Genomic DNA, 23942 nt, shown 5'->3' with positions numbered 1-23942 from the left:
TATTGTGTAAAAGTGAAATTCATTTAATATAAAAATCAACAACAAGTCCACTTTTGTTAGTTCGATTTAATCTTGCAATGAGTTTACTCGTGTGGCCCTCTTAAGATCAGATTAAGCTGTATGCGGAAACCAAAATGAGTTTGACACCCCTGTTCTAAGACAACCGAGCTAAAAGAATCTTTGAACATAGTTGGATACAAATCTCCCTCAAATTATCTAATCGCCTTTGCTCATTTCAACGCTGTAGATATTGCAGTTTTTTCTTCCACTAAACCTTCGATTAAAATGGTTGAATCGGGCCTTCTGTGAACAACCAGCTTCTTTAGCAATGACCTTTTGTGGCTTACCTTCCTTGTTAATAGCTGTCTGGTGCCAACTGTCAAGTCTAGTTTTTCTATTATTATTTCTCATATGGGAGATTCCGATTGCCTGAGAAGTGCAATTTGGGATTTTTGCTAGCTCTAAGTAGTAATCATTGAAGTACTCTGTATGCAATGAATCTATATAAAGCAAAAGTTTCATTTTTTTTAACTGAATGGCTGAAATAAATTAACTTTCCGATGAAATTCTGACTTACCGAGATGCACCCGAACACTCGCTGCCTTACACAGGACCGAGCAAACACAAACATTTCCATTTTCATCCCTCTAGCTTTGGTGAGCAGTTTCTCAAAAGAACGATGGGCAGCTTAATTATGCAGCAACGGAGAAAGGATAAAAGAACTGAAAGGATAACCAACTGATGTTGGTTTTAAATAAAGTCAAAACAAATCTGTCAAAGAGGAAAACCACTATTTGACAAAGGGCTTGGCACACATGCACTTTAAAGACTACTTCAACAGCACATCTTTGAAAAAGGAGATGAAATGCTGTAAAAAATGCAGAAAATAAGGCTCATGCAGAGCAGATGGAAGCAAATAAGATGGCAGGGACTCAATCTAATTTTTTATCTATTGTTTTTTTTTTTTAAAATCTCTGTCATTTGTAAAGGAGGACTTTACAATGTGTAGAAGACCAGGTATCACGTACATACTTTCTGTTATTGTTGGCTACAAATGCTCCCTGCTTCAACAGTCAGGACTTGACAGACTGGAATAAATACACAGCACAATTGTAGACAAAATGGAAGCCAATCTGTTCCAAAAATCTTTTTAAAACGGTGGCAGCAAATTTCTAGAAAACTGATTTTGTTTCTTTTTATAAAGAGTTATTTTGTTGTTGTTGTTGTTGTTGCTGTTAAGTTTTTGCAGTGCTAAAATGTCTTGTGCTTTTAGGTGATGGACATAACAGTGTGACTAACCGGACCAGTCAGGGAATGGAGCAGTAACACCAGGAAGTTGTGCCCTCTCAGACGACAAAACATAACACACACTGGCCAGAGAGCACAGATTTTTTTTTTCAGTTATTTTTCTACTTTATACAATGAGTTCGTTTTTTTTTCTGTAAAGAAAACAACAAAACAAAAATCTCTTAAAAATGCTACAACATGTTACTAGTGGGCACACGTACGTGTGTGGTGTAAAAATAAAATCGACTATAGCTGCACAGTCAAGGGTATCACCACAGGAGGTGGGAGGGCGTGGCAACTCCGCAAAAATCCTGCCGTGTCTTTTGAGTTTCTTTGAAATTCTTTGCAGTCAATCTGCGCTGGCGAATGAAAATCGTACAAGAGGAAGAAGAGAAAGGGAGTGCATCTTTGTGTTGATCAAGTACTGAGTAACTTGCGGCGGTTTCTCAGGGAAGCTTCAGGCGATCGGGAAAAGAGTTTACACGCGCGGGTGTCTGAAAGCCTCTCAGTTGTTTTCGAAGAGCGACAGAAGGTCGTCGTTGCTGTTACTGGGGAGGTCTGGGGGGTCCAGGTACGACAACAGTTCGTCTGGGTTAGCCAGTTCAGGGAGAAGCTGCAAAATAGAGAGAGGGATTGCAAGAATTAGCTAGAGAAACTCCTCACCCATTGCCCTACCGTGACCCTGCAAGGATAAGCGGGTATAGAAAATGGATGGATGGAACTCGTCACATGCTGGCGGTGGCTGCCCCAGAGCAGTTGTGGCTACTAACATAGCTCACCACCGGCAGGGTGTGAATGTCTGACTGTAGTGTGAAGTACAGAGCTTTGGAAAAGTATCCATGACCCTTGAATTTTCCCCATTTTATCCACAAATGTCAATATAAAGTCAACATAAAATGATAATTTTAAACTATTTTATCGGTTAAAATCCTAAAAGTGTGACATGCATTTGTATTCAGCCCCCTCTGGGTTTGACTGGACCATTCTAGCACATCTAAGGCTACGTTCACACTGCAGCCTGAAGTGACCCAATTCCGATTTTTTTGCCCATATGCGACCTGGATCTGATCTTTTTATGACAGTCTGAACAACACAGATCGGATTTTTTCAAATGCGACCCAGGCCGCTTGGATATGTGGTCCTGAATCCGAGACGTATCTGATCTTTTGAAATGCAACCTGTGTCTGTACGGCCGGGTCGCATTTATCCGACCTGTACCTCACCGATACTAGACAAACGTCACTATTCTGCGTCCTGCTATGCAGAAGCGGGAAGAAAGACGACACCCATAGCGGACTACAATGAGGAGAGAAGTCAATGGACGGAAAGCTCCGGTTAGAAATAAAAATTAAAGACTGCAAAATGCGCGGCAGCATTATAATCCATGTTTACTTCCGCAAACACTGATGACGCTTGCTACGTGTGACGTCATCGCGTCCTCGAGTGCGTAAGCGGGACACTTAGGTTGAACGCATTCAGTTCACACAGGAGATCACATACAAGTCGCATATATTTGGAAATGTGAACGACCACGCAAAAAAATCCGATTTCACAAAGAAATTGGAATTGAGCATTAAGACCTGCAGTGTGAACGTAGCCTAAATGATCTAAATGTTTCCAAAGTAGCGCTGACTGGATGTTTAAGGTCATTGTCCCACTAGAAGGTGACCATTAACATTCCAAAATAATCTTCAGAGGCCTTCACAGATCACCTGGGTTTATACTGAGATTATACGGGACACAGCCGTTAGTGTGTCTCAGAAAAGGCCAATAACGTGCATTAAAGTTTGTGATGATGCAGCCAAACGTGCAGAAGCTCAGAGGGTACGCGCTGTGTCTGCAGGCTTTCCAGGACTCACGTCTAATGAAGGCTCGGGCATGTCCGACCCCGCTTGGCTGTCCAAACTGCTGGAGGGATTGAAGGCCAGGTCAGGATGGGGATGGTTGTTGGGGGTGGGCTGTTGCTGCTGTGCTTGCTGCTGATGAGGCGGCGGCGCCTGCCGCGAGGGCTGAGGGGGCCCGCTGTGGTGTAGCTGCTGCCCTGATTGGCTCCCGGGGTGCGGAGACGGATGTAAGCTCTGCTGCAATGGACCGTGCGTCTGGTCAGGTCCGGCAGAATGAGGTATCTGTACAGATATTCGGAGAGGGACATGAGGAATATGACATTCAAGATGCTGGCATGTTAATTTTGCAGAACTATTCGCCGTGCTCGGTTTGAATGACCCATGGTCAACAGAGATCAGAGCTGTGTTCAAGATGTGAACTTGTTCCCACACTCCCCACATCGTGCTTTCTATAGAGGACGACTAAGAAGTGGATAGGGAAGGAGGTAGGGTCTGGTATATTTCTTGTGTGGCGGATATGTTTGATGCATGCAGCGAAAGCTACTTCTTGATTCACCACTCAACCATGATACACTCTTAATCAACGATTTGATTGAACCGAATACAATTCCAAGCAATGCAACAACAACAAAAAAATTAAGGGAGAGACTTCGTATTATAATTCCAGAATAATGACTGATTCCATTCGTCTATTCTGCCTTTTAGTAACTCAGCACAGAGAAAAGTACATTTTCCGGATTATGTACAGAAAATCATACACGTTTTTGTTGACACCTCAATCGAGAACATGTCAAAAGAAATCAAAGAGAACATTTTCAGAAGCTTCGATTGGAGAAGAAAGGTCAGAGGACTCACTGAGTCAGGCATGTTGTGGGACAGGGGTTTGTCTTGTGTCATCAGGCTGTTCGGCATGTCGGGTGGGTGAGACAGCTGGGGACCGTGCATGAAGTCATTCATCGACGTCCCACCCGGGGCGCCGTGGGGGAAGTCAAAGTTCCCATGTCCCTGGTAATTGTTGCCTGAACACAGAATAACAATTTTAAACACACATGTACGTCTGAAATGACTTTTGCGTACCATAACTGCACAGGCTCTCCTACCTTGGCTGCCGTATTCGCCGCTGTTGCCACCTTGCCCAGACGGCATCGACAGGTACGGCGACGGTCCGGGGCCGAGCTGGGCGATCATATCCAACACGTTGGGCATGATCATTTGACTGGGACTCATCGTCTTAAACCTCTTCGCCAGCGGCCCGTCTGGATCCTCCTTAATGTGGATGTCGGATTTGATCGCCACGGGCCGCCAGCTACATGTTGGGTCGATTGTGACTTCCTCAAACTCAGAGCTATTGAAGAACAGTTGGAGGGCAAATGGTTAAGACATTAAAAAGAGAAAGAGGCTCATTTGTAATGTAAAATGTAATTAAATCTACGTACTTTTGGATGGCATTGAGGATTCCCCACATGTACTGGTCTACTTCCAGTCCTTCCAACAACGCTGTTTTACTGAGGGGAGATAAAGTGATTAAGAGACCTTCCGTCTGCACACAGGGACGATCAAGTGAATAACATGTACAGCAGTCGACCAGAAGAGAGTAAACCTACTTGCAAACAGGACATCGCCACGTCCCCCGCTCACAGTTCAGTTGTAGATATGATTCCAAATCAAAACACTGGATAAAAAAAAGCAATTCACCCATTTTTATTATTTAATCTTTCTTTTAGCAAGAAGATCCTACTTTCAAGAGAGTCCTGGTTAAAATAGGCAGTAGGAGCACAATTATGTTTTTGTAGATACTTTAAAATTCTCCTATTTGCTTATGAGGTGTTAGGCTTCACCCGTCTTACCTGAACATGCTTGCAGTCATGGCCCCGCGCAGGAAGTTGTATTCGTCGGAACGTGATCGGACATTTGAGGGAAACCTTGATGGCCGTTTGCTCAACTCCATCCTCCCCGTTGAGGGTGGCGTTCCCTGTCGACGCCGCCACGCTACTGAAGTTCCTCTTGACTTCAAAGAGCAAAGAAGAAGGAAAAAATGTGTCAAGCGAAAACTCTTAAGCGCGGTTACGACGTTACGGTGCGGTTTGTGGCAGCGTGGATAGACCTTTGGTGATGCAGTGCTCGGCAGGCAGCAGCCTCTTCTTTAGGAGGCCCTGCAGGACGGAGCGGACCGACGGCCTGTGTACCAGCTGCAGCACGAACAGGTGCGACTGTGGGAGGAAGCATGGTGGTAACTATCAGAAACATCCTTTACAGGTATGATATGACTCAATTCATACTCCCATTTCAGTGCAATACAGTTTGTCCTTTTGTAATTATACTGTATTTCATACCTGTAAATGAACCATCTAATACACATGTGGGCCAATGCATATCAGTTGATATATATATATATATATATATATATATATATATATATATATATATATATATATGTATATATGTATACGTAGACACATAGTTTTATGAATTATGGAGATAAACTGTCATAAAGATGTTTAAATCTAATATGAAATTCACTTGAAATTTTATTCATCAACCATATGGCTAGATACTGTTTAAATATTATATTTTCAGTTTGTAGAACATTTCATTTAAAAGAAATAAACAAAGAAAAATACAATAAAAACAAATTTGGGATAAATATTACATAAATAAATAGACACTATTTTCCATAGGTCTCAGGTTTAGACTGTTAATCTTTCCAGGTTGTTGTGTATCAAAACATTTCTTGGTATCAGTAACTTTAATCTTAGCTGTTTTGTTCAACTTTAAGTTCAGTATATTCAGTTTCTTATTATTTTTCTTTTTTCTGTGTAGAAATAAAGGCAATTTGTTTGTTGTTGCGTGAAAAAATTTAAGTAAATCATGTTTACATTTTTTCCTTCAGTTTAGTGCTTAGACTTCCTTACTGTGAAAAATTACAGCAGATTAAGTTAACAGACAAGCAACTGCAGACATTTATGTGTTACCATGCTAGCTATGGTTTCACCTTATTTAGGTATTTATATTTTGTTATAAGTCTATGCGCTACATATAATCTCGGCGAAATTAGATGTTTGCAAAGAACTTGTATGAATCCAAAAGATATAATTTGTCTTGTTGTTAATGTATAAACGTGTTCTTTTGCTAATTATTCCCGTCGGTTTACTCACACAGCAGCAGGCAGTCACTGTGATCTGGATCGTGTTCCTTCCCGGCTGGCACACGTGTTTCAAGTGCAACGGTTTGTGCGACGTCTTGTTGTCACCTCGCTCGATGGTGAGCGGCGTGGCGTTTACGCTGACTTGGACCGACGCCGGCCAGTTAGTGTTCATCTGACGGTCTTCGTGGTGGTAACATTTAAACTGCAGCTCCAGGTCCGACCTGCAGACAAAAGAAAGAAACTAATGAGATTTCTTGGTTTTATCAACAGGCTTCCTACACATTTGATGGTAAAAAATTCCTTACTGACTCATATTTCTAGATTTTTTTTCCAACATTTTCGCAAAAACATTCTGGGCAGGCAAAGTACTAACCTTGAAACTGTTGGAATATCAATGTTCTTATTATCTGTTGGTTACATGACACTGAAACAACACAGTGCTAAAGAATTTATAGGAGTGTGATATAGGGCCATTTCACTGCTTTTAGGATATCTGGACTATCTAACAACAGCTCTGTTTCTTATTTTGTTGAAACATCTATTTTAAATGGCCATTGTAGGGATGTGTTTTGCATCTTAGACCCAGGTTTTAAAAAAACCCACGGGTCCAGTCCAACCTGAATCTAAAGTTTTCTGAAAACCAAACAGGTGGAAAAAAGGTAGTTTCTTGTATTTTGCATAAGTGTAGATTCAGCCAGTAATATACTGATGGGTAAACGTTACAATCTACCACTGAATTGGCTAATCAAAGATAGACTAGGATAAAAAATATGAATCCGTGTGAAAATGGCAACATTATTACCCGACCCCCCCCCCCAAAAAAAAAAAGAAATGGAAAATTTAGAAAGTTAAGTAAAAAAAAAAGAAAAAAGTTTCATACTAGAACTTTTTTTCACATTTTAATCAGTGTAAAACAACTAACTTCCCTTCTTTCCCAGACTTTCAAGGCTGCAGGAAGCTTGGTTTAGGGCAGTGCTTCTCAAATGGTGGGGCGCGCCCCCTTGGGGGGGCGCGGTGCAATACCTGGGGGGGCGCGTGTGACCCTAGGGAACAGGCTTTTTTTTTTTTTTTTTTTTTTTTTTTTTTTTTTTTTTTTTTTTTTTTTTTTTTTTGGCCGTACTAGTATAAAGTGTAATTGCGCATCCACTACAGTAGGGGCAGTGGCGCTCTCATTGGTACTTTTGTCACGTTTGCGACAGTGCAACATTTTACGACTTACAGGTTTGCCTTGGTTACCAGTGTTGAGTCAACGGAAAGCTCCGTCTGCGTTCTGTCTACAGCCTCCGTTATTCAACATAACAACCCCCAACATGAAAAAGTTTTTAACAGGGATGAAAAGGAAAGCGGAGAGAGACAAAGATAATGAGACAAAAGAAAGTCACCCGAAAGCTATGACGAGGAAATACGACGAAGCGTATTTAGCGCTTGGCTTCACGGTGACTACAGTTGGAGAAGAGGAAAGACCGCTGTGTTTGCTGTGTCTAAAAATGCTCGCAGCGGACAGCATGAAGCCAAATAAATTAGTGCGTCACCTAAATACGTTACACCTCAATCACGGCGGTAAGCCGCTAGAGTTTTTTCAGCGAAAACGTGCTGAATATTGCCAACAGTCATCCTGCTTTGTGAAGGCTACTTCAGTAAACAATCGAGCGCTGTTAGCATCATATAAGGTGGCGTACCAAACTGCGCAGTGCAAACAGCCCCACACCATAGCAGAGGAGCTGATACTGCCTCCTCATTTTGATCAAAAAAAGAAAGAAAAAATTAGCACAAATTGTTTAATTCATTTTGGTTTTGTAGGTTCAAGTGTTTTATATATTGTGCTCCTGAGTTAATGTTGCTGAACTGAATATATATTAGTCATTATTTTTATAGTTTATAGTATATAGTATATACTATATATAGTATATATATATATAGTATATAGTTTTTGTAGTTTATTAGTTATTATAATAATTAAATATTTATTGATCTGATTTAATTTTGCAATGGTGCAATTAGTTGGTCAAACATGTTTACAGTTTAAACAAGGATTTGTTTATTTTTAATTTCTTAAAACACGATTTAAAAAAGTTATTCTTTGTAAGTTTGACCATATGTCTTTCTTTTTTTCTTTAATGTTAATAAGGATAAAATGTTATGCAGGGATGGATAGTCACGGTGGGGAGTGGGGGGCGCGAACAGTTTTCTTCTTGCTAGGGGGGGCGTAACAGAAAATAATTGAGAAGCACTGGTTTAGGGTAACAACACGGAGAGAAATGTTCATCAAGTCTTCAAGCAGCATCAAGTCTTACCTCCACATGAGCGTTTGGTGCACAGAGGGCCGTAAGTGGAAGACATGGTTGCTCACAGCCAGGTTGTGTTCCAGTCTGAAGGGCTCTAAGACAACGCCGTCCCGCACAGGAAACGTCAGCCGCAGCTCCTCGTTGTGGCTCGCTGAATTCGAGGAGAAAGAGACGATATAGGATCATCAAAAAGGTTCACCTTTTAAAAAGAGTTGAGTCCTGTTTTCCTTCATTTTAGATTTCCTTTTAGGAACTGACCTGGAGGGGGAGGGAGGGCTGTGATATTTGGTTTGATGTCTGGAGGGAAGGGGGGCTTCACGTCTGGGTTTGGCGAAAGGTACGGTGGGATGTTGGTGCCTGGAGTCATTGGAGGAGTGGGGTTGCCCGGCACTGGGGAGTGGGGGTAGTTGCCTACCGGTCTAGGAGGCTAAGGAGAAAACAGTTGAATTTAAGTCGCAGTTTCAAAAGAAGATGAGCAGAAAAATGCAATTAGAAGGTCAACTTACCCCGTTTATATTACCCTGGCTGTACTGGTATCCACTCCCAGAGAAGTTGTTTGTCTGACCATTAAACGGTGGCTCTTGCTGTAATCAGAGAAATCAGAATAATAATACAGAATTCTGTGTTTTGGTCCATTAAGCCTCACATTTTCAGCAAAAAACACCTTAAAGTACTGGCCCATGGGGCCGCCGTGTGGTGGATATTGGCCTTGCAGCTGCTGTCCTGGCATCCTCTGCCCCGGGTAGCTGGGGGACGGCAGTGGTCTCGAGCCATTGGGGGTGGGGTACTGCCCCTGCTGGTTGGGGAACTGGTTGTTTGGTCCATACTGTTGCCCACCATAGTTTGGCTGTGGATGTAAAATAAACACTCAGCACACACAATGCAGATAAATATCGCACGAGGTGTTGAATCCACCACTCACCTCTCCAGGGTACGGCCTTTTCATGCCTTGCATACCCATGCCCTGAGGCCGGGGTCCAGCATAGCCATGCTGGGGCATCCTTTGCCCATGAGGCCCAAACGGCCCCATTCCTTGGCCTCTGGGTTGGTTCATTCCCATTGGAGGCCCACTCATGTTGGATGGATTCATGCCCGCACCCATGTTCCCAGGCAAAGATGGAGGGCCTCGGGGTCCTGGCTGATTCATGAACTGGCTGTTGTACGCCTGGTTTGGTCCCATCTGGAAGGAGGAACTCATCTGGAAAACGAAACGGGTTCAATTAATCGCCTCATACAGGACTGCTGATATGGTAGCTGTTTATTTCTTTTTTTAAAAAACAAGTCGTAAAAGTTTTACTGACATTACAAGGGGATTTTCAGAACTTCTTTCTTGGTTAGTGAGATATACAGATGACTTTCTGGAACTTTCGCTTATCTTAGACTTCTATATATTCCAAAGCACTTTTTGGAGCTTCCAAACACCTCAGAGCATGCTTTGACTGAATTTACAGGTTATTTTCTGAAACTTACAGGCTACTTGAGGGACTTAATGCACCAACTGAGATTTTTTGTTGTTTGGGTCTTTTACCCCTTGAGCAATTATCCACCCTTCCATCATGGGCCTAAATCCACTGCACTCAGCTATCCTCGTACTTGGACTGTCAGTAGTGGAAGAAATGCATCTAAATGCAAAGCTAATTAGGGTTGAAGAGATAAATTATATGAATCTGAAGGGAAGAATTTCATCAATGCGACCTGTAGCACTTTGTCTTACCGGACCGTACTGGTTCATGTCCTTGTTCTGGGTCTCCTGCAGGGCCGCTACAGTTGCTGTGGCGGTGGCAGTCGCTGTGGCAGCGGCCGCAGCGACTGCAGCGGCTGCGGCAGCAGCGGCGGGCTGGGTGAAATCCGACGGAGGACGAGAGTTCGGAGGGATGCCAATTCCACCAGGACCAGCGTTTGGCCCTCCGGGGTAACTTTATCAACAAGCAACACAATAAAAGAAGTTACTACAAGCTAAAATTTCTAACTAGTACGATGTAAAAAGTACAGTGTCCACTTACTTGCCACCATAAGTTCCACCTCCAGGGTAGTTGGGTCGTCCGTACATACCCTGCTGCATGTAAGCTTGATTTGAGTTGCCTTTGTTGGGGAACTGCTGCTGTGGACCGGGGAACTGAGGAGAGTTCATACCCGGATTGTTACCAGACATCCCCGAAGTCAAAGGGTTACCCCCAGGGTTCATGGGATTGTTGTTGTTAGCCATGGGATTGCCTAACACCTGTTGAAAAAAACACACATAAAGTCAGGCTTTGACAACATGAGGTCCGACTCGAACTTTTATCGGACAGGAGCAGAGCTTTACCTGGCTCTGTGACGTGTTGGTCACGCCCCAGACGGTGGTCACCACCGACACCGATCCTGGCTGATTGGTGTTTTGCTGCCAGGGAACTGAGTCGTAGGGGAATGAGCCATCTCTGCAGAAGAACAACAACAAAGACAAAATGAGGTCAAAATAAAGCGCCCTGTTCCACGGCATACATTTATCACGCTGAATGCAAGCTGCTAGTAAGAATTCCCCGACTTGACTGGTGTGTCAACGAGAGTACCGCAGATAAACCGACATTGCACACAGAGCAAAAAGCAAAGCGGTGTAAACACCAACCCGTGCGAGAGGCCCGGTTTCATGGAGCTCATCGGGGGCTGCATGGGCACTTTTCCCGGAGGCTCGTTCTGCCTGTTCTTCTGGTGACGGAGGAGTAGGAGGCGTCCCAGTTCCTCACACCAAGAGGACAACAGGGCTGGAGAGAGAGCAGAAGACGAGGATATGACAGCACTGCTGAACACATGTTAGGGATTCCCTTCGCGGTAAAATCTCATTTCAGTCAGGTTCTTTGCACAAAGACTGAATATGTGGGAGAAGGTTAAAAATAAAAAAGCACAACAGCAACAGTAAGCTAAAAACAGAACAACCATCCCAGTAACTCACGCAAGAATTTGAAAGTGTAATATGAATAAACAGTTTCTCAGTGCTTGAATGTTTATCATTTCTTTAACCTAAATGAGCTGCTGAAAACCAGTTAGATGCAGGAAATTCAACGCAATGCTTCATCAGAGAAGGCAACTGCAACACTGGGCAGACATGGCTGACCACACACCGCCTAAACAAAAACAACGGCTCAAACAAGATGCTAAACTAAGACATTTGTGTTTCAATTTGTATTTATTTTTTTTATATGGCTCCAAATAAAGTAATCAATCAATTCTGAAAAATCAAAAAGGTTGCCATCAAAACAATTTTTAAAAATTGCCCAAATTGGCTGCACATACACATACATACATGATGTTTCTTTTGCCCTTTATTTTATTTCCTCTAAGGTTTATATATTTATACCTAATGTCTGTATGCTGTGAGTGCATGAATTTCTTGTTTTTGCACACAATCTTTGTCAATAAACCACACTATGTTATTGCCATATATTTCTGAAAAGTTATATCAAAGATATATATACAAAAAAAATACAAAAACGTAATTCAAAAATTTGACCTGCGATGTATCCGACTACCCCGAGTCACTATTTTGTAGAATCCCTTTTTGCTAAGTTATTTGGGGTATGTCTCTAACAGCTTTCCACATCCTGTGACAGAAGGTTTTGCCCGTTTATCTTTGTCCAAACCCGGGTATGTCGTTTGAAGAGGACCTGTGAACTTCAGCTTAGATAGATAATGCCCTGGAATCTCAGCTGGATTTACGTCTGGGTGGAACGCTGAACCTGCACCTTTGTCTCAACTCTTCTACATATTTTCTTGCAGAATTTCACTGCATTTTGCTGCATCTGTCTTTCCATCAACAAACTTGAACCACCATGCTTTTCTATGGGGATGGTGTGCTTAGGGTGATGTGAAGTTTTAGTACGTTTTTTCCCCCTCAAACATTATGTTTTTGATATAAGCCAAAAAAGTTCACGTTTAGCAACCACAGCATATTCTTCCACAGATTTGCTGTGCCCCATATTTGGGTTGTGGCTATTACGGCTTCTTTTGAACATTCGTATTGTCCGGATTTGTAGACTGCAACACTAATATTGGTTGTGTCAACAGATTTTCCCACCTAAGCGGTGGATGAAATGCTTAAAGTTTGGGATATTGTTTTTTTTTTTAATCCTAGCCCTGTTTTAACCTACTTCACAACATTATTAATTGACTTTTGAAAGTAATTGAATTCAACTGATTTTATTTAGGGATGCAAGAGTAAAGGGTCATGTGAGACACGCACACTTTGAGGCCATTGTATCATTCTCTTTCCACTTCACAATTAGTCACAACTCAGTGTTGGTCTGTGACATAAAACCTGAAAAAAAATACACAAATGTTATTTCTTTGGTTGTATTTTGATGTGTGAAACAGCTCTAGGCGTTTACATCTTCTTTTAATGTGCTGTAGGTGGGGCTATGTTATAACTGTCAGTTTAATCACAGTAATATAAACACCTGTCAACCCGAGGTCTGCCTACAATGAGCAGCAAATAATTATTTGACAGGTTCTTGACTAATACCTGAAAACCTAATTTCTCCAACAGTCTGAAACATGACTGAGTTCATTTCTTGTGAGAAACACCTCAAATCGTGGCTGCAACTGCCCCCTGTGGCCACTAGAGTTCAGCCTGACTCTGTTCCTCCTCCCCACACCTACCCGCAAGGTTTGATAGCCAACGCAGTCTGTTGGATCATCATATGCTTTTCTACTGCAGTGAATGTTTATGTACAAAAACACTCACTTTTCCACCTCGCTCCCTCTGGTTTTATGTAGCTACAGTCTGCCGCATTAGTAAAAGGGAAGCGGATTCAGTCTAAGAGGAGCGTAGCCTCCTCTCCTTAAGTTTCACACCGCTTCGCAGCCTGGGTGGTGGATGGGTGAGGGATTTAAGATGTAGTTCATGCAATAATAATAATAATAATAATAATAATAATAATAATAATAATAATAATAATAAAACTTACATCAGTGTGACAATACCACTGACAGTTCAGGGCGTGCTGCCTTGCACATACTGCTTTCACTAAAAAAGGACCCTGACAGGTTAGACACCAGACTAATGGGGTCGATAGGAGGGCTGAGCAAACCAAAGCTGCTGACTGCCTTCACAAACATGGCAACCAAGGTATGTGGCCACACATGGCTGCTTGCAAACAGAGGGTGAGCTTTACTGACAGTGTACAGTGCACAAATAAATAGGGCACAAGATGTCCTCTGACGCCGAGTTTCTGCATCGACACACAAGTGTGCTGCACCCACCCACCCCCGCCCCCAAAAGGCACCTCCTATCCTTTCATTTGAACACTGAGCACACCAGCCTCGCTCTGTGTAAAGACGAGGGCTGGAATACAAAAGACATGTACAGATGGTGCCAGCAGTCTCCCTCCTCTCCCTCCCGCTTTAAAAGCAGCACGGGGGCTCAGGCACAGAGGCAGCTGGGTTTTTCCTCCTCCTCCTCCTCCTCATCCTCCCCTCTTTTCCTCTTGCCTGCTCTTCGTGAGGCAGGTGCCAGGAGACAGACTGTGCGGCTTCTCTGGAGAATTGATCTGACTTTAACACGGCTGCGCTCTGGCTGACAGAACAGGCCACTCAGGTGCACTTAAACCAAAAACATCACGCTTGCAGGTGAATGCAACTTCCCATCAATTAAATGCAACCTGATCCAAGTGTGGCTAATAGGTAAATGCACGTCTATATGAGGATGTCCTGCAGTGTCTTAACAGCACCCTCCCTCTCCTCAGAGCTCCTTCTGATAGGGAGAATTTTTCAGTTCAAGAGCCTGGCAACCAGCCAGCATGTTACAGCTCAATTAGGTCCCATTATTCACTTCCAACAAGGGGTAACTTGCACTTCTTCATGTTGATAAACACGTCTTCTGAATTTATCGGCTCCTTGGTTAATTTACCCCGCCGTCAGTTCAAACTCTCATGTCATATTTACACGTTACCCACGTACCGATAGTACAGAGCTCTTCTTTCTGTTCAAGTAAAGTCATTTTTTTTAATGAATTATGGGGATAAATGGTCGTAAAACAGCTAAAATCTCATGTATAAAAAGTCGCACTGTGTATTGTGTGCTGAGCACCGTTCAATGCCAGATTACTATTGATTGACACAGGATCAGTGTGAAACATCCTGCATTAGGTAGCTTCATTTTGTAGCGACCAAATGTGTGCCAAATGTTTCCCACCAGGCCCACTTCATACCCACTTTAACAACTGACGATTAATAACTGATAATAAATTAATGACTAATAAGTAATTTTCCATATTTTATTCATGGTCAATTAAAGGGAAACTTATCTACTTTGGCTTGATCTGGGGGTTATGACTTGGCATATTTTAAAATGGTTAACTGGTCAATATGGGAATAAGGGCCGCAATCAATGGAAATAGGGCCTAATACAAAGTTTTCAAAATATAATCTATAAATTAAATCAAAATCTAAATCACATTTTATGGGAGTATTTGTTTGTGAAAATAATCTAACCACAGGAAAAATAAAAATAGACAAGTTTGCAATGGTTTAAGTCCCTGAGAATTTAATAATGTGTTCGCAGGTATGAAATACCATATAATTAATTGAGTTGTAATGAAATGAGACAAATTGCGCTGGAACGCTCCAAGTGGCCACAAAAGCTCCCTGGCAGGACTGGACTAATGCATAGTCAACACGACACCACAACCAACTGACTTGTGTTAGGTACAAAACGGTGCCCTATAGGCCTATCATGCCTAAAATATGAAATAGCAAAGGGGTGAAATAACTAGCAACCTAATTTATCCCATTAACGTCCCAACACAACCATTTTGTAACTTTGTAGTTTTGGTCATTTTTCTGACATTTTTTGGTACAGAAGGTTGCCCTCTGCAGCGGGTGTCAGGATCCCCAGGGATTTGATTACTTCTTGTAGCTTTTTGGGGATCCTGCAGTTTGTTTCTGTTTTGCACTTTTAGTATTATTTAGTATTGTTTCCCCATAGTTTTCTGTTCATGTCTTACCAAGCTTCTGTATGATTTCAGTAGTTAGACTTTTATTTACTGCCTGCTCTTTCTTAGTTTGTTCGATTCTTTCCTTGTGTTTGGCCAATCGAATGTTCCCTGTTAGAGTCTGTTATCCTCCTGTCCCTGCCAGTTCATTGTCTTCCCATTCCTTCAGCCTAATTGCCTTTATTCAGTTCTGTCACACTCATTGTTAGGTACTCTGTCTATCTACCAAGTTCTGTTCGTATTTCGCTGTGTTCCTGGTTCTTGTATCCTGGTTATTCCTGTAAGCCTAGCTTTTTTCATTAAATTATCTTCACTAGTCGCCTCCCGAGCTCTTGTCTGAACTTCCGTTCACCCTCAGACAACAACCTGACAGCGGTTCATGTTGTATCGAGCATATGTGAATTCTAATAGCGGGGGAACATTTTGTTAATTTCTACAATACACTCATGGTCTACTTTAGGGAAATGCGGTTATGTGATTTGAATAAAAAAATATCCACCTGCAGGAGGTCACTTGTTGATCAGTGGCCATATTATATCAGATTTCTTCAGAATCAGCTGGCCCAAATAGAAATTAGCACCATAATAAAGGGGAATAGAGTGTAATGCAGAGTTTATATAATCAGATTAAATTATAAATGCAATTTCACGATATTCTGATCATATTAAAATACTGTAGAAGTAGAAGTGATTATAGTTACCATGGTTTAAGTAAAGAGGAATTAAATTATTTGTTTACAGATACAAAATGGAAGTTGAATGGGACAAAACTGCAGTGTGTTCACACTTAAGTGTGAACTGATCCAGAGCCACTTGACATGAGGTTTTCTGGCCAATTTCACATCCCACAATGAGAGCCGCAGGGCAAGAATAAGAAGAACAGAGAAATGTCAACGAATGGACCAAACAGTTTACCACTTAAAGAATTATTCTGCACGGCTGCTACATAAACGTCTTATCACAGCTCAGTTACCACCTCTGCTAAGCACTAGTTTGTTTGAATGTGCAGCTCTGTCATTCACGTGGAGGATTAACTTCAGGTATCATATAACAAGAGGAGAAACAGACAATCATTTATTCCTTACACTCCAAACCCTCCTCGACTCTTTCACGGAAACAACTCTCAGGATGAAAGACACAAAAGGATTACTGTTTCTCTTCTCCTTACCCCCACCCACCCACAGATGGCCCTTCAATGGGCTTGTCTGTCTCTCTCCAGCAGCCAAAACTGAAAATAATCACCTTAGGTGTTGAGTTTCCAGATGTCAATCTGAACAGATTTAAACTAGTGTTCTGCCATGTTTTTGTTGGTCTCCATGAAGGCAAAGACTTTCCATCCCTCCTTCTGCAAAGCAAAAAGGGACAGCCCTATTTGCTCGGAGGACAGTCCCAGGGGGAACAGCAGAGTCTGCACCGTATTGATATTCTGGTGCTCAGCTGTCTTTGCCTGATGGTCAACCTTGGCGAATGGCGGTAAACGCATCTGCTGGGACTGGATGGGTGGTTCAGTCGCTTGGCCTGCAGTTTCCAGTCCTGTCATAAAGCCCCGGGGAGAGGATGACAAATGACATTGACTGCATCTCTGACAGTTGTTCAATGCTCTGTCCAATGATAATGTACACCCACCACCCCACACACAAATTACCATCGTCAAGTCTTTCGCGTTTGCTTTCTGCATGACTGTTTGTATGCACCCTAAGCTCACTCATCGATGACTAGCCATCAGTGCTTGAAGCATTGGGGGAAACCAGAACACTGCTGGTTCCTACAGACAAATCTAGACCGTAAATCTATATTGTCATGTTATTACTTTATGTTTAACCAGTGACTTCCTTTATGCTTAAAAGTTATTCCAAAGTACTTGTTACAAACCTTTGTTTAAAACCATTGAATTGATAGGGAATTGCGGTTTCAGCATGAAGACCCTTCTTAATGAACCATTCATTTGATTCAGGTGTGGTATAGACCTAAGTCAATATTTTGGCAAGACTCAAATATTCGTGTTGAAAAGACCTTGTTTATCCAATCCTAGTTTGAGCTAATTCGCAAAGACGAATATGCCATAATCTCAGTCTCTAGATGTGCAAAGCTATAAGTCATACCTAATAAGACTTACAGTTGTATATGCTCCAGGAACACACCATCTCCATACATAGTGGTGGGAGCATCATACTGTGGGGATTCTTTTTTATTGCAGCAACATTTACACAATGCGGTTTTCAGGTTCTTGTTATATAAAGAAACTTGAAAACTATGTGTAATTTTCCTCCCACTTAAAACCTACGCATTACTTGTCATAATAAAATAATGAATTTTGTCTTAAATCCTAATAAAGTACATTGTTATTTACAACATTTTTTTTGACATATGAAGACCTTTGCAAGGCCCTGTTTATTTCAGTTGGTTGTGCTACAGCTGTAGGTCTATGGTTTTTCAGCAGTATTTTCAAAATAAAATAATAAAAAAGTGATTTCCCACAAGACAGTTAATGAAGGTTTAGTCTGCTTGAAGCTCCAAAGAGACAACTACAGTACAAATAACACAGACTCTCCTCCCATAGCAATTTGCTCCTGGCCATAGTTGCAGTCTTGAATTTATCTTTTGAATGGGAGCTTTAGCATTGTCAATACAGTTATAGTTGAGGGAATTTCAGTCCAACAGATCTTGCATTCAAGTGATAAAAACTATTTTAGTAGAGCTCTTCTTTTAGAAATGCTCATTTTAAAAGAAAAGACCCAAGGAAACGTATGCTCATAGGGACCACCTTACAATCAATGTCACTTAAAATCTAGGTCTTTTGACATTTTCTCTGAATCAACTAAACAAAAAACGACATTCACTTGAAAGTATGAACATTTTTATTACTTTAACTATGACCAAAACTAAACCTTACAATAAACTACAACCCATGTATCCGCAATGAATAGTGAATACAAGTTGACGGCACAGCTTTAAAAACATGGCATGAATGGCTTTCTTTACAAAAGGCCTAACACACACTTGCTGCCCCCTTTAAAAACTCGTCTCCTCTCTTTGTCTCTTTTCCTTTTCTGACTCTTCTTTTTCTCTCTGTTTACTGGCTCTGCACTGCAGGGGAGGCAGCAGGTAAGGCAAATGCCAGAAACTCCTATGATCCTCATCCAACCCCACCCGTCAACCCCTCCTAGCTGCCCTGTATCTAATAGACACCTGCTCCCTTGTCAACTCTGGACAATCCACCTGCCGTCATCCCGCATGGGGACTTGACCACATATGTCCATGTTAAAAACAGTGGACAGGGACCGGATGCACATGTCCTCAATCTAACTGTAATATAGAAGACCAACATTTTTGGTGGTCTTTTGCTGTAAACTGGTCGTCAGAAAACCATGACCCCCGAAACAGCTTGTTTGAAGACATCCAGCCAGAAGGGTTGAAAGGAGAACAAAGAGCATGAGCAAACTAACAAGGGCAGCTCTACTGGGCTGCACTCTTCAGTTTTTCATGGCGCCCCTATTCACATTCTGTTCCTCCTCCCTTCTTTTTCTCTACCCAGAAAGGGATGAATGGACACAAGGCTCCTGCAGGCCAAAGTCAATTAAAATAAGAGTGAGTGTGGGGAGCCCCCAGAATCCCCTGGTAACAAAAACCGTGCAAAACAACCAGGTCTAGTTTTAGATAAAGAATATTTTACTTACTGCAGTGCATGGGGGTTCTCCAGAACTTATCAGAACTTAGAAAAGTTTCCTCATAATAAATAAGAAATGACTTTAATAATTAGCTGCTAATGCAGGTTCAGTCAGCACCGGGTTGTTCTACATGAATGACAAATAATCAGTGGTTGCAATGGATCCCACCAGCTAGCTATCAAGCCACACTTTAACCTCACAAAATGTACACAGGTACTAATCATACGTTCCTTGCAACAATCCAATAAGTTTACTTTAGCTCATGCTATGGTATGCAGATTCTCTGTCTGTACTAATGAAGATTCAGGCACATCAGCATGCCGTTTGATCACAGTCTGACCTATTTTCTGATCATTCAGTAATTTATCTTTTGACCATTTCTATGCAGATATAGATTGTGTAGAGAGCATTAACATTTCACTCCAGATGGCCAGTCAATCATAACAAAACATGGGGGGAAAAGGAACTATTGGTGTTTGGTTCAAATGTCCAAAAAAACAAACAAACACGTCAATTGAGGTGGTTTGGACATCTGATCAGAATGCGCCGTTGACAACTGCCTTTGGAGGCTCTTCAGACATGTTCCACTGGGAGAAGAAGACCCGGAACTCGCCGGAGGGACTATATATCCTGTCTGGCCTGGGAACGCCTTGAGATCTCCTAGAATTATCTGGAAGATGTCGCTGGAGAGATCCATATCTGGGTTTCGCTCTTGGATCTGTTGACCCTGTGACCAAATATCGGATTTGTGGAAGAAAATATATGAATGGAATGTTCAAAAAGAAAAAAAAAAATCTATGGAAGCTTTGCTAAAATGGATATTACATACACTACATTATCAGATGTGCAGGCTTTCTGTGCCTTTGACAGAAAATAATTACAGGACTCGTCAATTCACAATGGCAGAACAGGGCAAAAAACTGGCTTCAAGGTTCCGACACATTTTTTATAACAACATAGCATAGTTTTCCTGACTCATGTCGTAATTTTTGTCAATTTGTATGCCTATTTTTAATATGGAGCTACACCTTTTAAAAATGTATTTACACGGTGTTTGTTTTAATTCTGAACAGTGCGAGAACACTGGAAAGATGGATGAACGGACGGATGAATGAACGGATTGACAAATGAACAAGATCAATGATTGGATGAATGAATTGAAGGACAAATGAATGGCAGACGGACCGGCTGAGGAGCAATGGAAGGATAGAAAAACTACAAGTCAATGAATGGATGGACGAATGAATAGATGTAAATCAATGAATGGATGAGGGTGGATGAATGGAGAGGCAGACAGACAGACAGACAGACGGATTGAGGGTCAGTTGATGAATGAATACATAGATGGACGGACTGGGAGATGATGGATGGAAGACAGACAGACTAGGGGTTAATGGATGGGTAGACGGGCGGATGGATGAATTAAATGTTTGGACAGAAAGATGGACAGAATTGAGGGACAACGTACATATATATATATATATATATATATATATATATATATATATATATATATATATATATATATATATATATATATAAATAACTTTTCTAATTCTTATCCTATACTTGGAATTCCAGACTTTTTCAGATTTTCTAAAGCAGCGTAGGAGCCCTGTACACGTACACGTGATGTGTCCACATCTCCTACCTCTTAACATAGAAAGGACCGCTAACTTAGCTTGATAATAAAAATTTGTGGCTCAGCATGAAGTTTTTTTTAACAGTTGAAAAACTTGTATATAAAGTAATTACCTTCCCAAGAAAAGTAACAGGAAAGTGTGAACTGGAAATATAAGGATGTCACGGCTGGTCTGCGATGATAATTCCCCAAGATCAGCGGAAAAAACAAAATACCAAGTAGTAACAGTTCAACAGCATAAAAACAGCTGTTTTGTGTATTGAAATATATAAACAGCTATAAAACAGCCTGTCAATTTAGACTAGAAAACTGGCCCCTATCTGCACCTCTTTTATGTCTTCTATCTTGCATTATTTCCAACATGGCAGTCTCTGAGAAGACACATACTGGAGTCCTGTCAATGAGCGCTTAGGACCCTTTGCCTCGCGTGGAGCCAGACTTGCCGGCTAGGGTTTATGGCCCAATTTAGGGCCGCCTCAGCTTAAATACAGCCTCCTGCTGGCCACATGGACACAATGTCAGGCCATATCCATCTGAGCAAGAGAAGCCTGGGAGAGGAAAGAGGGAGCTACTGGAGGCAAGCCAGAAAGGTTTTACTGAAGCCATAAGCATATGGGGCCAAGTGGAGGGGGGGGGGGAAACGTGCAGGCAAAAAAGGATAACAACACAGATTTGATGTTTTTGAAATGCGGTGTTTCTTTACTTCCCACTCATGCTAATGTACCAACATTCAGTTGGTAAAAGGAGCGCACAGTCAAGCAGCTTGAGATGCAAATACAAATCTGTGAATGCGAAAAAGCTGAAACCCTGAATGAGCAAATCAATAGAGAGAAGATAAGACGTTTATCTTCAAAGAGAATCTTGGCTCTCTGAAGTCAGATAAGGATTATTACAGTAAGTCTTTAAAGAAATCTGTTTAGTACTAATTGAATGCCAGCTGGAAGATGGTGTGATACATTTGAAAATCCCACGTTGATTTATGCAGATCTCATCGCTGCAACTGTCACAGCTCAGTTATGGTTAAGCAGAAGCCAGCGCTCGTCTAACAAACCCACTGTTTCCTACCATGTTGTCTCCTGATGGCAAGCAACACTTATCTTTTTTTTTTTAAAACAGAGATCATACTGTTTAGAGTTTTTGAAAACTATATGATTTTACACACCATTTTTTTCCGAGCCTACAATCTCTCAAGCCTAACATTCAATCTTCTGCGTTTTCTTATAGTATTAAGATGACTGGATTTAAACCTACATCTTTCTTAATAAAAGAGCGAAAATCTGACAAAATGGGCTCATGTGTAAGAGGTCAAGTTTGACAGGTCTTATTTTCATTATTAGTCTTTTTTATGTTTTATTAGATTATGTTTACTTTCTGCAACACAGATGTCTATCGGAAGATGGTTTATTTGACAGTTTATTTGCCTCAATATAGTACTGTAAGGCACAGAAAAACAATGTCATTACAAATACCTCCTAAGAAAATAGGCTACTCCAAAACAGGAATACAACAGAAATATGAGGGTTTTTTTTTTAAAAAAAAGAAAATAATATATACTGTTCCTGTTCAATTTTTTGATAGAAGGATGAGGATTAATTATTTTATTATGACCATTTAACATTGCCAAGTGTTGCTCATGCAACTGTTTCTACTACACTTTTTCTCTCCACTCAACCTTCCATTAATATATGTGCATCAAGCACCATGTAAACAGAGAGCTTATTTAGCTTCTTCCTCCTTGAGAAGTAACTACAACTCAGATCTTCCCCCATGATAATAATAATCTTTATTTGTCATTGCAGCATCCATTGCAATGAAAATGATCCTCTGCATTTAAGCCATCCGTTAGGGAGCATTCTGTGGCTAAGGATCTTGCTCAGGGACCCAGAGTGGTAGTCTGTGGGATTTAAACCCAGAACCTCCAGGACAAAATCGCAATCTTCTGATCACTAGGCCACCACTCCCCACAACATGGCCATTACAAAAATATTTCTATAGTAGAAATCATTTTTTATTATATGAATTCCAAATTTTTGAAAGTTAGTTTTTCATTAACTGTAAGTAAAATTTGTAAGTAAAATTGTTATTTCTATAGCACTCTTCACAGACATTGACATCACAAAGTGCTTCACAGGAGCGAACACAATTTAAAAACACAAAACCTGCTTAAGCAAATGCTTGTCTAAATAAAAATGTCATTAGATGTTTTCAAAGAGACTGTGGATTCTGTGCAGCGAAGAAGCAGCGAGAGAGCGTTCCAAAGTCTCAAAGCCTCTACCTGAAAAGCACAATCTCCGTGATTTTAGTATGCCATGTTTATCAAAATTAACAGAAATAAATACCTCAAATATTGGACTCGCTTTGAAATGTTTTTAAATTCCATTACCAGAATACATAAACCTTTCAATGATTTTCATTGACCATACCATACCATAAACTTTAAATAAATAAAACATGAAATAATACAAAGTTGTTACCTTGTATTCCTAATAGGAGTTAGTACACTGAGTACAGCAATTAGCATTGTACACTGCTTGTCTAAATTGGAACTTTATCATGGTTAGGTTGGATTTTGTGTAATTTCCAGATCTACGTTCCAACTTAGCAGGTAAATTATGCAGCTTCTCTCCCTTGATCTTAGTTCACTAGTTGTCTGCTTCAGTTTGTAGTAGAAGTTGCAGTAGTATTTTTTTTCCACTTCTCTTCAGTCTAATTTTCTTTTTATGGGCATTCCTTTTCAGCTCTACATTACAATTGTTCTTAAGATGATTGATAACAAAATGTACATCCCTGAGGAGTGGAAGAGCAGGTAAGATGGTCTTGCGCATGCGCAGTTCTTCAAAAATATACTTGGGGAAACTTCTGGAAAAATTGCAGACTATACCTTTAAAAACAATGTCAAAGGAAAAAGCGGAGTAAAGATTTTTTTCAAGGAAACGTTGAAAGAGAGAGAGAGAGAGAGAGAGAGAGAGAGAGAGAGAGAGAGAGAGAGAGAGACTGTTGGCAAGTAACAGGAAGGCTGAACAGAACTTCGCTGTACAGAAACTGCAACACCTTGCAAAACTCTGCACTTCATATAAATAACTGACTGTTCAAGGAAGGAATATTACA

General features: G+C 41.1%; 1 protein-coding gene across 4 annotated transcripts in view; it reads right to left on the bottom strand.

Moving 5' to 3' along the window:
• Window positions 1-1246: 1246 nt before the first annotated feature.
• LOC105928236 (zinc finger MIZ domain-containing protein 1) overlaps window positions 1247-23942 on the bottom strand; it is a 150219-nt gene continuing 127523 nt past the window's right edge. For 2 of the 4 annotated variants that reach the window (XM_012865397.3, XM_036141881.1), the window contains 18 exons: window positions 11167-11302; window positions 10867-10978; window positions 10565-10782; window positions 10276-10477; window positions 9484-9759; window positions 9226-9408; window positions 9068-9145; window positions 8820-8988; window positions 8571-8712; window positions 6287-6497; window positions 5236-5341; window positions 4979-5139; window positions 4736-4803; window positions 4568-4636; window positions 4232-4476; window positions 3987-4150; window positions 3147-3413; window positions 1247-1900 (listed from right to left, as the gene is read on the bottom strand). In XM_012865397.3, coding sequence (XP_012720851.2) covers window positions 1793-1900; window positions 3147-3413; window positions 3987-4150; window positions 4232-4476; window positions 4568-4636; window positions 4736-4803; window positions 4979-5139; window positions 5236-5341; window positions 6287-6497; window positions 8571-8712; window positions 8820-8988; window positions 9068-9145; window positions 9226-9408; window positions 9484-9759; window positions 10276-10477; window positions 10565-10782; window positions 10867-10978; window positions 11167-11302 — 2915 coding nt within the window. In that variant the 3' untranslated portion in view covers window positions 1247-1792. Of the gene's footprint in view, window positions 1901-3146; window positions 3414-3986; window positions 4477-4567; window positions 4637-4735; window positions 4804-4978; window positions 5140-5235; window positions 5342-6286; window positions 6498-8570; window positions 8713-8819; window positions 8989-9067; window positions 9146-9225; window positions 9409-9483; window positions 9760-10275; window positions 10478-10564; window positions 10783-10866; window positions 10979-11166; window positions 11303-23942 lie in introns of all 4 variants that reach the window. The other 2 variants (XM_012865396.3, XM_036141880.1) reach the window with 1 other exon arrangement.

This window comes from Fundulus heteroclitus, chromosome 10 (genome assembly GCF_011125445.2).
Source record: "Fundulus heteroclitus isolate FHET01 chromosome 10, MU-UCD_Fhet_4.1, whole genome shotgun sequence".
NCBI lineage: Eukaryota > Metazoa > Chordata > Actinopteri > Cyprinodontiformes > Fundulidae > Fundulus > Fundulus heteroclitus.
The sequence above is the reverse complement of the archived record's forward strand: the minus strand, read 5'-3'. Positions and strand labels throughout refer to the sequence as shown.